General features: G+C 39.2%; 1 protein-coding gene across 8 annotated transcripts in view; it reads left to right on the forward strand.

The window, feature by feature from the left end:
• DTNA (dystrobrevin alpha) overlaps nt 1-13,225 on the forward strand; it is a 223,996-nt gene that overhangs the window by 173,363 nt on the left and 37,408 nt on the right. For 5 of the 8 annotated variants that reach the window (XM_066562926.1, XM_066562910.1, XM_066562919.1 and 2 more), the window contains 3 exons: nt 62-186; nt 4,793-4,873; nt 6,760-6,849. In XM_066562926.1, coding sequence (XP_066419023.1) covers nt 62-186; nt 4,793-4,873; nt 6,760-6,849 — 296 coding nt within the window. Of the gene's footprint in view, nt 1-61; nt 187-4,792; nt 4,874-6,759; nt 6,850-12,260; nt 12,339-12,973; nt 13,067-13,225 lie in introns of all 8 variants that reach the window. The other 3 variants (XM_066562893.1, XM_066562902.1, XM_066562935.1) reach the window with 2 other exon arrangements.

Genomic DNA, 13,225 nt, shown 5'->3' on the forward strand with positions numbered 1-13,225 from the left:
TAGCAGAAACAATATGCACCTTACTTGTCCAGATTACCTCTACCTTCCTTGTTCCTCCCAGAAATCACCTGCTAAGAAGCTAACTAATGCACTTAGCAAGTCTTTAAGCTGTGCTTCCAGCCGTGAACCTTTGCACCCAATGTTCCCTGACCAGCCTGAAAAACCTCTAAACCTGGCTCATATTGTGTAAGTATCTGTGTGCTGTAGACAAAGTAAGCTTTGTGGTAGGAGTTGCTTGCACCAAGTGTAGATACTACAGCTCTGAACAAAGCAGGAGGCAGATGTGGCTTGTCCAGCTCAATGCATCACAAGTGCAAATTTGCTGGTGGGGATATTTAGTGTAAAAGTGTTTTTCTGGTGTGACTTAACCTGTAAAAATCAATGGGATATATAGGTATAATCAACTACTGGGACACAACATTGTAATGTTCCCATTCTCCTCAAGAGATGTCCATGCAATTTTATGGAGTTTCAGCACTTTGGGATGTATTGATGCTGAGAACATCAGTTCTGTCATCTAGAAACTATTAACTTCAGTGTATCACAGGTATCCCTTGACACAAGGCGCCAGAGAAAAGTGAAATCAGACCAATTTTGTAAAAAAAGGTGTCAGAGTTCTCACTGACTTTAGTGGAGCTTCTTCACCAAGCCTTGAAGAATTGGTTAGTCTGCATAAAAAGCAGGCCTTCAACTGCCAAGTCACTTGAAAAGAGTCTATTAGCCTTATGTTTTGATATGTTGAGAAAGCAAAATTATTTTTTGGTATAGTAGCATGTCACTACTTTTTTTCTGCATGAGTCAAGAAACCCAAAGCAGAAAGAAAATGTATTTGTGCAGGGTGAGGAAAGGACGACTTTGGATGAGTTTTTTTCTAAAACATGTCCACTAGCCATAGTGGCAGACACTCCAATTTTCTCATTTATCAACTTGGCTTACCTTTGCTTCTTGGGTTCTTTAAAAAAAGGGAAAAAACATTAAATTTCCCATAAAATTAAGAAAAAAATATGACATTGGTTGGAAGAAAGGTACAAAGAAATTAAGCTGGAAAAAATATTCCAAAAATACTGCCTTAAAGTATTTCTCTTATTCTGGTGTATTTCTTAAGAAAATATCTTTCTTAACCATGTTCCCAGGGCTCCTGACTGAAGCATTTTGGGCAGCAGCCATTAGAATTGTATTTCCATGCTGCATAGCTATGTTACTGGCTGCTGGAACTGCTCTAGTCTGTAATTATTATGCATATTTACCTTTTTCCATCCTGAATATTTGTATGTAGCATCTCTAAGGGCAAGTGCACTCCAGCCACTGTGGGCTGTGCAACACCTGGAAAGTTCACACAACCTAACCTGCCTGGCATTTTTAGGATGAGTTATGCTGATGGTCCTTCCTTATGTGGTTAAAGCACAGCTTCTTCAAGGTGTAAGAGAGTGCTCTGGTCTTCAGAGACAAGGTGCCTCTGACAGATACATAGTGCCAAATCCCTGTCACACTTAATTGTCAGTTAAACCCCCTGCACCTCTTCATGGAAGGGTACTGGGAGGATGTTGTTCTTTGGCAGAAATGATCTGGAGTTGGATCTGGTGAGCTCCCTCCCTGCTGTGCCTGGCCCTGCTGGCAAGTCAGTGATAATTTCACAGGGCAGATTTTGGCCATCCTTAAGGGAAATGGAGAGAGACAGAGAGCTTGAAACTGAAAGAGAAGCCTCTGTTCCCTGTTGGCAGGGGGATCTTGAAGGCCTGGGGATATGTCAGAATATAAAAGGTAGTGAAAACTGGGCTACTGTGAATGGATTAAATGCAATTAGGCAAGGCAAGGAGAAGGTACATAATTAAGTAGGAACTGATCCAAATTTTTGCTGTGAAATTAACACCTTCCCTTATTCCTAAATATACAGACAATTTAGAGTGACGGGATGTGAGAACAAACCACCATCTATTCTGGTTTATGACAGTTTCTCTTTATTCATAGTTTGATGGTAATATAACTTGGCAATCTATATTGGCTACAAGGATGCATGAGTGAGAAACCTGTAAGTTGTGGAGGTATCATGAGCTACAGCATAATTGACACAAATTAACTGAGGGGAGAGGTATAGTACAGAACCTTGTCGAGAATATCTTCTCACTGATGCAGTTTTTATTTTTAAACATAATGGAAGTTGAGAAAAACAGCTCTGGGCAGGAATCCAGGCAAAAAAGGGGGTTTATATTTGCATCAGATGGAAGAATTTTGGCAACAAAACAGTATCCTTTTCTTAGCTTCTAGCTTAAATGGGGACAAGTGCTCCCTGAATTACTATAGAGACTTTCCCTTTGTTTGTTCTTCCACCTTTGCCTGGGACCAGACAAAAAGACTGCATGGCTTTTTTGTTTTACTGGTGCCACATAAAATTTTGAATTAAGCAAGAAATACATCTAAAGCCTCACCTAGAGAAATAGTTATCCACGTGTCATAAACCTGGTGGTAGAACTCCTCCCACTGATGAAAGGGTCACTTTTCCTCTCTCTACATAAGAATAGCAACATGAAAGAAAGTCCAGACGGCAGAGATGACAAATGGCATGGCCATGGAGATATTTTTCAAATCTATTCTGCACTGGCCTGACTTCATTTCCATCTTAAGCCTGTGGGAGCATTATTTTTGACATCAGTGTAAAGAAGCTTGGAGCAGCCTGGAGCAGTTTGGAAAATTCCTCCTATTTAATTTGGTTTATTACTGTGGATATATGTTGTACCATAGCATGCTTTTATTACATAGCATATTTCAATAGCATCAAATGTTTTCTGTCTCCTTGAGGACAGCTAATTCAGTATCACTTTTATCAGAAAGCTTAATCACTCACTTTCAGGAGTTTAAAAATAACCTCAGAAAGGTATAATTTATAGTCAATAGCTGAGTTTTCCTTTGCTTTGCAATAAAGTCTGTTGTTCTGTCTCACCACATCACACAATTCTGTGTGTTTGAACATCCATTTGATACTCAACTGGAACCTCAGGACTGTGACAGTGGGCATCAGCCTTTAGGAAACTTGCCTTGGGAAAGCTCTGGATTAGTTTAACATCATTTTTTTACTATGAGAATTGACAAAGTAATGCTAATCAGGAAACCTTAGCAAGGTCTTGGAGTTCAGAGAAATTTTTACACAAGAGTAACTTCGCTTTTGTAAACAGGTTAATGACCTTTTATGCATAGAGGCTCTCATGCTTTTTCAGATTCAGGGTCATAAGAATGGAGTATGTCCAATGTATTACTTAGACCATATACATATTGAACTGACAATTTAATTAATGATCTCTTTTCCATTTTATTCTGCTGCAAAAGAGATACTTGGTGAGTATTTTTCTTCTTTAGTACACTTGTTGAAGGAAAAGCTTGGAAAAATTGCAATAATCTCTGTATTACCAAAAAAAATAACATTAAACACTTCTTTGTAAGTACATGGAAGACAAAGGACTGCTTCTCAAATTCATGACTGATCAGAAGTTAAGTTTTTCATGAGGTTCTGCAGATGCAGGGTTAGGTTAAAACTCTATTTTCATATAAATAAATAACACTCCACACCCTACTTCTTTCTTTTCACAGTTTTAAACTTCTTAAAAATCAGTGTAGCATTATCATGCTGAGAAATTCATTTGAATGTTTCAAATACCATATTTTTGCCTGTTTTATGAGAAGTTACAGGACAAAATATATAGTAACAGTTCAGTTCTGTGCAGAAGTGGGTTTCTTGGAAATGCTTTGGTTGACCAGTTGTCTTGCCCAATTGGAGCCCAGTGAATATTTTGCAAATGGCTACCATATTTCTACTTGCACATCTGCAGAATTCAAAAAGCAAGATAGGTCTTCCATAGAGCCTAAAGGGAATATGAACCAAACTGAGGTCTGAATTATATGTGGCTTCAGATTCTGCTCATAACTGATTGAAAGCCCTATGATTTTAATAACATACCTTTTAGTTGTTCCTGAGGAGATAGATCTTTTGCCCAATGTTCCATAAAAAGTCTGCTAAGAAGGGGAAATTTCTCCTTAATGGATACAGAAGGATAAAATTACACACAGATTATTTTTAACAGTAGACAGTAAAAGAAAGCAGAGGAAAATTCCTTCTTGTTTCATTTTTTTGTAAAAGTAGGAAATAAAAAATATAATAATAAAATCATCCTCTTTAACTAAATATTTACTCTACATTTTGACTTAGGGATTTGATATACCAGTTAAAAAGTTTTGCCATCAAACCAGTTTAAAATTCCATGTGTATTTTGTGAGATGCTGAGGGCTTGGGTGCACTGTGGTCACTATGTGGATGTGGCAGCATGGAGCTTAGCACCAGGAATAACTTCATGAAAAGATGTGTCACTTATTGGCAGTTTGATGCTGCAGACCTCCATGCTGCCACAGAGCCCTGACTGCCAGTGCTCATCGTGGCTGGTTGAAAGCAGGGACTGCACCCTGGACTGTTGCCTCTGGAAAGGAACAATGGCGTTGTGGCTGTTCTACCAAAGCAGGGGGAAAAAAGTTGAGCTGGTTGCTTAAAACTCACCTCAGAACACACAAAGACATTATTTTTCTCCAGGCCTAAGTACCAGTGTGTTTTTATCAACTTCTTGAAACCACAGCATCTATAATTTGAAACTATTACAGTGTAAAGCAGAAGATGCCAGTTGCAATGTTACTTTGAGGGTGCCAGTTGCCATGTTACTTTAAACAAGCTCATTCTGTTCTACCTAAATACTGTTGCTGATGGAGGGGGTTTTGGTGCAAAATTAATGCAGCTGGATATTTTGCCTTTCAGGCCCCCCCGACCTGTAACCAGCATGAACGACACACTCTTCTCCCATTCTGTTCCCTCAGGAAGTCCCTTTGCAAACAGAAGGTGAGTTCTTATTTATATCAAACCATTATATGATAGTGGTGGAAGTTTCAATTTTCAGTTCCCTCACAGGGGTAAAAAAAAAAACAAAACCCTCTCACCAAACCCAAACCTAAACCCAGTAAAATCAAGAGACGTGGGCAGAGAAATGTCTTGGTTAATTTGGACTAGTACCCAGACATCTGAACAGAGAGCTGGAGTTAAGGCACCCCAAGCTCCCCACAGCAGAGCACTGAATTTCAGCTCTCATTTGAACCATTCTGACCCACTAAAAAGTGCTCACATGCAACCCCAGGCACTCTCCCATAGGGACTCAAAATGGGCTGTTGGTGAAAAGTAATTTTGTAACAGCACTATAGGAATAGGAACTGGGATGTGCCATTGCCTCCTGGGAATGCCTGCATCATACCACAAGATATGGATGAACAAAGGGATGTCTTCATACTTCCAAGACATAGCAAGACATCCTGTTAAATCATTCTGATTTTCATTAAAATCAACAAGGAAGAAAGAGTAGTCTTGGAATATGGTGACTGACCCTTCAGTAAACAAACCAGGGAAGTCTCATCAGAAACAAATCCCAAAGAGGAGGTGCTTGCAGCTGACTGTACATTTTGACTCAATATTTTGGCTTATCCAGCCAAAATATGTGTGTAGCATTTGCTAGCTGTCTGACCCCATCTATGTGAACCTACAAATGCACATAGGTAAGAAGGTGGCAGGAAAATAACTTCTGCTGTCTTAGGGAAGATGAGCAATGTGTCTTCCTTGGGTGCATTTTATTGCTTGATTCCTGCTGTGTGTGTCAGTGCTTCAGCATTCCCAAATGACTAAACACAATCTCTGGATATTCACAGCTACATACTTTACCATCAAAACTGAAACCAAACCTGCAGTGTATACTGCAAAGTCAGAGTGCAGATGGTTTACTACTTATTTGATTTATGAATTTTGTTACCACAAGCTGTAAGCTGTAAATTCTGTGTTGTCTCAGTGCAAGTGGGTGTGACTGAGATGCTTTTTGAAAGCCAGTCCCAAAGCAGCTCCCAAGGCCAGATCTGCTGCCTATACAGAGAGACTGCAAATGGAGATTCATTTCTGTAGTTGGAATACTTGGGGGTTTATGTGCAAGGCAGAGTAATGTATTTGTGGCCTCTCCAGGAGAGGTCGCTAAGAGCAGCACTCTTTAGGAGTGTTGCTGGTGCTTCTGTCTATTCCCAAGACATCCCTGTGCTTGATTAACAAAGGTACACTGCTCCTTAGGCCAGGGACCTGCAGTAACACTCACAGCACTGTCTACTGTGCTGCTTGTCTCTCTTTGCCTGTAAAACATACCTAATTATTTTACTTTTATCTTCTTTGGTAACTGACTGTCTTTAACTATCAGGTTTAAATGTACATGATTCCTGAACTGTTAGAGTTCCTTTTTTTCCCTAGAAAACACTCCTTGATGAGAATCCCCTGAAGGCAGGTGATAGTACCACCCCCCTCAAGCATAGGTACCCAAACTTCATATAAGTGGATAGTGTGACATCCTTGTACAGCTAAAAGTTTCCGTGATGCAGCAGTCATTCTGGCTTTTTTAGAGTTAACTGTACCCTGATATGTAAAGTGATTACATTGATTGTATATGAAAAGTTTTGTCACTTTTGTTTCATTGATATAGGAGGATTTTAGGAGTTTGACAGCTAATTCTCATATTTTTATTTTCACCTTTTACAAATTTAATTTGCATCTTTTTATTGGAAAGGAAAAGCACCCTACAAACAACCAAGTCAGTACTCTTTCTAAATAAATTGGATTTATTGTTACGAACCCTCTCTGAACACTCTGCTCTCTGTATATTCTTTTTGAGGTATTAACAAGGTTTCATTGTTTGAATCATTCAGGTTACTTGGGGGTATAAATGCAGCCAGTCCTGTGGCTGATGAGCATTCTCTTATAAAGCTGTATGTAAATCAGCTTCACAACAATTCACGGTCAGTATGAGAGCACTAACCCTACTAATCGCAGTAGTTCTGTAGCTCATGCACTAAATCATTAGCAATTCTGCTAAACTACTCAAAATATTCTTTAAGGAAGGCTCTGATGGGCTAGAGGGTTTCTGTGGCTCTAATTAATCTTTTGAATAGACTTCCTGCTGGCTGTGGGCTTTGCCAACTTCTCTTGCTTCTGCGCAGCACAACTCTTTCCTTTTTTCCCTTTCACGTAGGATTAATATTAATGTGTCCCGTGGAAGTTGGAAACATTGCTTTTGTAAACTACACCTTTATGGTTCCATCATCAGTGTATGACTTGCCTGTTGTGTTCTTGACTAAGGAATGAAAGAGGCTTGCACAAAAGCCTGGAAATGATTTCAGGTCTCACAGCCAGCCTCCTCTGCCTCAGCTCTCTCTGTGGGTGGCTGCTGTTCTGCCCTAAGCACTGCTTGCCAATAACCCTCCCCAGACCCCTCAGCTTTGCTTTTCAAAATGACCACAGGAAAGGCAGATCTAAATCCTCCTGAAGCTAATGAAAACTTCCCATTTATAGTGAGCACTGGATTTGGACCCCTGCCTCTCGTTGCTGAACCCTTTGTCCAGCATTCCCTCACATCTCAGTGACCTAAAGGAAGATCCTGTTTCATCCTGGATAAAAGAAATATGCAATTGCATAAGAACAGTTTCCCCACCCTTTTTTTGTGGAATTATGTGGAAATTTCCTTTTTTTTTTTTCTTGTTAATCCATGAGCATTAACTATAATTCAGTAAGAATTATCGATATGAAGGTACTTTTCTGCTAAATGCCAAGATCTTCGGTCTGGGTTAGACTAATAACTGTATCTTCATTCATTCTTTTAAGTTTTACTGTTACTATTGCCCTGGGAAAATCAGGCCCCATTAGTGGAAGCTCTCCCTCTTGAACATAAGAGAAACAGACTTTGATGGCTCTGTTTGCAACATGCTGGTTTTATATTAAATACTCCATGATTCATATTATAATAACAAGAGTACAAACTCAGAGTAAAATTTCTAGCTGGATGTAATCAACACTAAAAGCTCTGCTGGCTGTGTTTTCACTGCAGATAACTTATGGTTACTTTAATTTGTGTTGCAGTCTAGTTCAGAGGTTTCAGATAGCTTTAAGTGACGTTTTTATGTAATTTGAATGTTTATTCAAAGGAGAATTGGCAGAGAAAGTCATTCACAGCATTCCCATGGTATTTATTTCAGCTGCTTGTGTTCACATAAGAACATAGCCATTCTAACCAGTTCCTCCCTGTGGCAGCAAATGCTAAATTCAGCACACCAGCTCATTCTGCTGCTGGAAATGGAGAGCACCTCCTAAGTTCAGCACACTACTATATTTCTGGACATAGGGATGAAAACTGGAAATTACCTGGGAGAATGGAGAATCTTGTTAGAGGAAAGATCTTTGATAATTGGTAAATGCAGTGACAAATTGTGGGGAGCAGCTGAAAGGAGATGGAACATTATATACTATTTACACTTTAATTGCATCTGAAGCACTGATTTTGGGTGGGTACACAATTACTCCATAGCTCAAAGGAAGCTGGGTTCAGGCTTTCCCAAAGATGCTTTTTCATTTCTTAAATCTGCTTTAGAATTAATGTCCACTTAAAATTGTGCTTGTTTGCTTAGTTTGAGCCAGCAGGTCCATAAGAGAGCTTTAATGAGGAGGTTGGCTTAGCAATTACAAGCACCTTTCTTCTTAATGTATACAGTGTGGAATTTGGTATCAAGAATATGCTCTGCACAGCTCAAGAACAGCTTTAAAGCATTTGTGCTAGAAAAGAAGAAACTAAAAAGTCTGTGATCTTCTCCCAAGTACCAAATCATGGTCATTTGCTGTTGACAGCTAATATGATTAAAACCACAAGGCCTGTAATTCTTTTGTTGTAGCTAATATTCAGGGGTTTCTCTCAATTGTTTTTGCAATTTCCAATGGCTTAGAAGGTAGCAGAACAAGGGAAGATTACTGCAGAATAGGTAATGCCCTTGCAAACCCAGTGATTTGGATATGTTACATCAAAACAAGCAAACTTAGCATTATAGAAACTTTTGTCTGTTCAAGAGAAATAACTCTATACACTGAATTAATGCTTTTCTTCCTTATTTGAATAATTTTGTTCCCCTGCTGCAGTCTGTCATGCTGACTTAAAGTATATAGCTGCCATAATAATGGGTACAATGTCCTGCTCTTTCTTTATAAATGTTTTCTTTAAGCTATTGAATTATTATGCTTAGGTAGGATAAGATGAAACAGAATGGTTTTTCTTGCATTTTTCTCAGCCCCTCCTTCACAGCTAATGCATTTAGTTCTTCTAAAGGGGTAATAAACTGGAATAAATGGTGTGATGCAGCTCATTCTGGTGAACTTAAAATGACTTGACAATTGTGTGATAGATAGAAAGAATGCACTGTGATATCTGATACCCATAGCCAAGGAGAAATTGAGTCTTATTCAATCCTGAGTCAGAATGGCTGGTGCCTTTTTTGAACTCCACATAAAAGTTAAAGGAAATGGTATTCTAACTAACAATATATTCTACCTCTAACAAGAGATTAGGCCAGATTTCTAGTCATCAACTAACTTGGAGCAAAACACACTGGATTGCTGCTGTTCTCCATGTTCCTGTCTCTAAGGAGCATGGTAGACATCAACTGCTTGCTGTCTTGGCATGTTTTTTTCAGAACAAGATGAGAAGCCTTATTTCAGCAGAATATCAGCAATATTCCACCTGGCTAAAGGAAAGGTTTATATGTTTGATTGTTTAGTAGCCAGGTAGACACTAATGAGGGCATAACTTTTGCACCAATATTATTAGGTCTGTATCTTTATAGGCATCTGCTCACAGCTGGAAGATCTATCTCTAAATTTGGATGGAGAAGCATTACTTAGCATCTTACAAGATGTTCCATTTTAGCAGGAATATGTCTTTAAAATATCTGTTCCAGTTGGAAATTCTCTGTGGCCAGAATGATCTCTGAAGTATTAATTGTATTTTGGGGAATATGTGGAGGATGTAGGAAGATATGGAAGAACAAGAAGGACAAATGTCAGCTCTTACAAATGAAGGAGGGTTGAAGGTGGAATTTGGGACAAAGGTGAAAGGGATTATAAAGGAGGCAGCCTAACCTTGGCATCCAAAGATACTGAAACTGTAGAAGAGTTAGTAAGCATCTGGAGGATAATAAACAAGATAGAACCACCATAGATTTGTCAAGAACAAATTATATCAACCAAACTATTTTATTTCATTGACAGGATGACTGATCCAGTGGGTGAAAAAGGAGGCAGCACATACAGTACGGGTTGACCTTAAAAGGACTTTATACATAGTCCCAGATGATATAGAAGTACCCAAAGTAAATACAAACATAGGGAAATTAGTAAAAGAGCAACATTGAAAATGAATAATGACATTTTCAGAAGTTTGCTGTCGCTTTAGGAGAAGGACATCTGCTGGGATTGTTGAAAGCTATCCTAAATTAGACACTGCACTATTTCTCATAGTGACTTAATGGAAGCAATAGAGTGAATACATCCAATGTGTAGGTGGTACAAAGGTTGAAGTAGTTGTGGAAGAGAGTGCTTGGAGAGCAGTTTCTAAATAAAAGTAGCTCAGTAGCAATGGTAGTAATTGATGTCCAAATGATCTGAAATCAATTACAGGAAATTCAGTAATTAGAAGTGAAAAGTGCTGTAGCAAGGAAGCAAATAGTCAAATAAAAGATGGGAGCATAATTGGATGGATAGAAATATTTTTAAAGAGGGCCTAGCAGTTGCAGTGGACCACAAACTAATTGAAGTCAGCAATACAATTGTTAGATTGCATTTGACCCTGGAACATCATGTGGAAAGCCATTAAAACTCATTCCCCAGAGGAGGAGACATCTGCCTAGAGGTTTGCTTGCAGTTTAGGGCAGCAGCATGGGCGTAGATATGCTAACCAGCATGTCTGGAGTCCAGAGGAGACACCCAAACATCAGAAGAACAGAGAAAATGTAACTCATGAGAAAAGGTTGGAAGATTAAAGTTTGCTTAATCAACTAAAAAGGAAAGGGGCATGGTGTCAGTTGCTCAGTGAGTAATCCTTGCTCACCTGTCTCTGCACACTGGCTGTGTGGCCTCTGGAGCATGGGAGAGGGGAACTTGTGGTTGGTGGAGGGCACACTGTTAGAAAGCAAGGCACAAAATCTGCCCTGTGGCTTTCGGTCTCCCACTGTGGCAAGGTATTTATCTGTACTTTTAGAAGTGAAAGGTGCATTTTTGGCTGAAGTGGCACACCCTGTACCCCATGAATGATGCATAAGTAGCATGCTGGTGGGCAGAGAAATGTGAAACAAGCATTTTTTTCTTGCTGTGCAGTACAGCATTTCATTCATTTATCTTACAAATTTATTATAAATAAATAGGTTTGAGTTCTTAGGACAACCTTTGGTCCCATCCTCTTCAGCACCCTACTGCCTACCTTGCCCTCCCAAAAGGAGGGGAATTACACAAATCTCACCTCATTGAATGCCTTCTTTGTCCCAATATTGAAGGTTTTGAAGATTACCAGGCACCACATTTCTGCAACATTACCTGTCTACACACACACACAGAGACCCATACACCCCTGGATGCACAAGTGCATCCATGCTTTCACACCCATGAGGTGCCAAATAAAAAAAAAGGTAATTAATTTTTAAAAAAAAAGAAAGTAAAATATAATTTTGTTTTGCTTTGTTGTTTCTTAAAAACAAAGAAATGCTGCAGCATGAAAAGAAAAAAAAGAACATTTTCAATGTTTCTCAATTTTAGCCAGTGGTAGCTTGTTAACGTGGATATTTAAGTGTTGAGAAAGAGGCAGTTACTGCAATCCATTAAATACTGTAATTAGAAAGAAAGTGTATTTGGTGACCTATATATTATTTTAAATCAACAGAACAACAGTACTTCTGAAAATTAAACTGCTGTATCCTATCACTGCATCCAAATAAATACCTTTCCATAGATTATAGAAACCATCTTACAGTTAACGTGGAGAAAAGCAATTTAGCTGTTATGGTAAAGCTTTCCCAGCTTGAAAGCAGCATTTGAGACCGTGTTTATCTCGGACTCCATCTGGAAAATACACAAGCCTTCATCTCTCCATTTGTGAGAGAAGCACATTTTGTTTGTCATTTCTGTAGTGGAGGCTTTAATAGTTTGCTTTTGGAGAACAGGAGGGGAAACTCATAATTCCTGATTTTGCATTTCCTGATGTTTTCTAGAATTCCTTTAAAGCTTCTATTGTTTTTATTCAGTCCAGGGCACTCAAATGAGCTTCTCCAAACTCTGTTCTATAATGAATTTCAGACATCACTGTTTACCCTCTTCTTAGTTTTCCTGTCTTGTTAACTAGCTCTCCTTCCAAGAATACTGAAGTAGAGCAGAGCAAACTGCTGGCTAGGGCTGCTCCAGCTTTCTTGAAAGGCAAAGGGTAAGTTAAAGGGAGAGTATGTTCTTAACTTGCACTAACACAGCTAAACCAAAACATTTTCCTCTATTCCTCCCATTTTTAATGTATTCTATGTACATTTTTCCTGAGAAAATTGTGATAAGCAATTAACCTAAATAAGGCATGTTTTAATATATGTATGTACACCTGGATGCATAAGATCTTGATCGGACACTTCCAAGCAAATCCAGCTTGTGAATTCAGTGTGTCAGTCATTTATGTTACATATCTATGTTAATGGTTTTGTGCAATATAGAGTATATTACACTAAATAATGCTGACCTACAATTTGCTGTATTTTGTAATAAGTGCTACTGTACAGCTCCAGAGCTTCAACTGTACAGCTCCAGAGCTTCAGTCCCTGGCCTGATCTGGCATCTCACTGATTTCTGAGGCTGACTCTGTCATCAAGTGGGATGCTACCATCCTAAATCACTAAACACTAACCATACAAATTACAATAATAACAAAATAATTTCTGCACTTGGCGTGTTGTTTCTTTTTTTTTTTTTTCCTAAGAACGCTGAAGTACTCATTCCTAGATTCCCATTTCACAATCTTGCTCCTGCTCTCTCTGTGTGTGTGTCTGTCTGGCTCACACCCTGCCCCTGTTGCAGGTTGCAGTACAGCCTGGATGTTGCAGACAGGCTGGCTGATGAACACGTGCTCATCGGGGTCTATGTCAACATGCTGCAGAGCAGCCCCGCACGGTTAGTGCAGCTTGGGCACCTTGGGGGCACCCAGCAAAGGGACCTTGCTCAGCCAAAGGCTCTCCCTGTTCCCTTCCTGCCTGATGAGCTGGAGCAGCTCTTCATGAGCACTAACCTGAAGTGAATGTGTATGAATATGGGGTATGTCCTCCCAAAGTT

Source organism: Molothrus aeneus, chromosome 1, assembly GCF_037042795.1.
Source record: "Molothrus aeneus isolate 106 chromosome 1, BPBGC_Maene_1.0, whole genome shotgun sequence".
NCBI lineage: Eukaryota > Metazoa > Chordata > Aves > Passeriformes > Icteridae > Molothrus > Molothrus aeneus.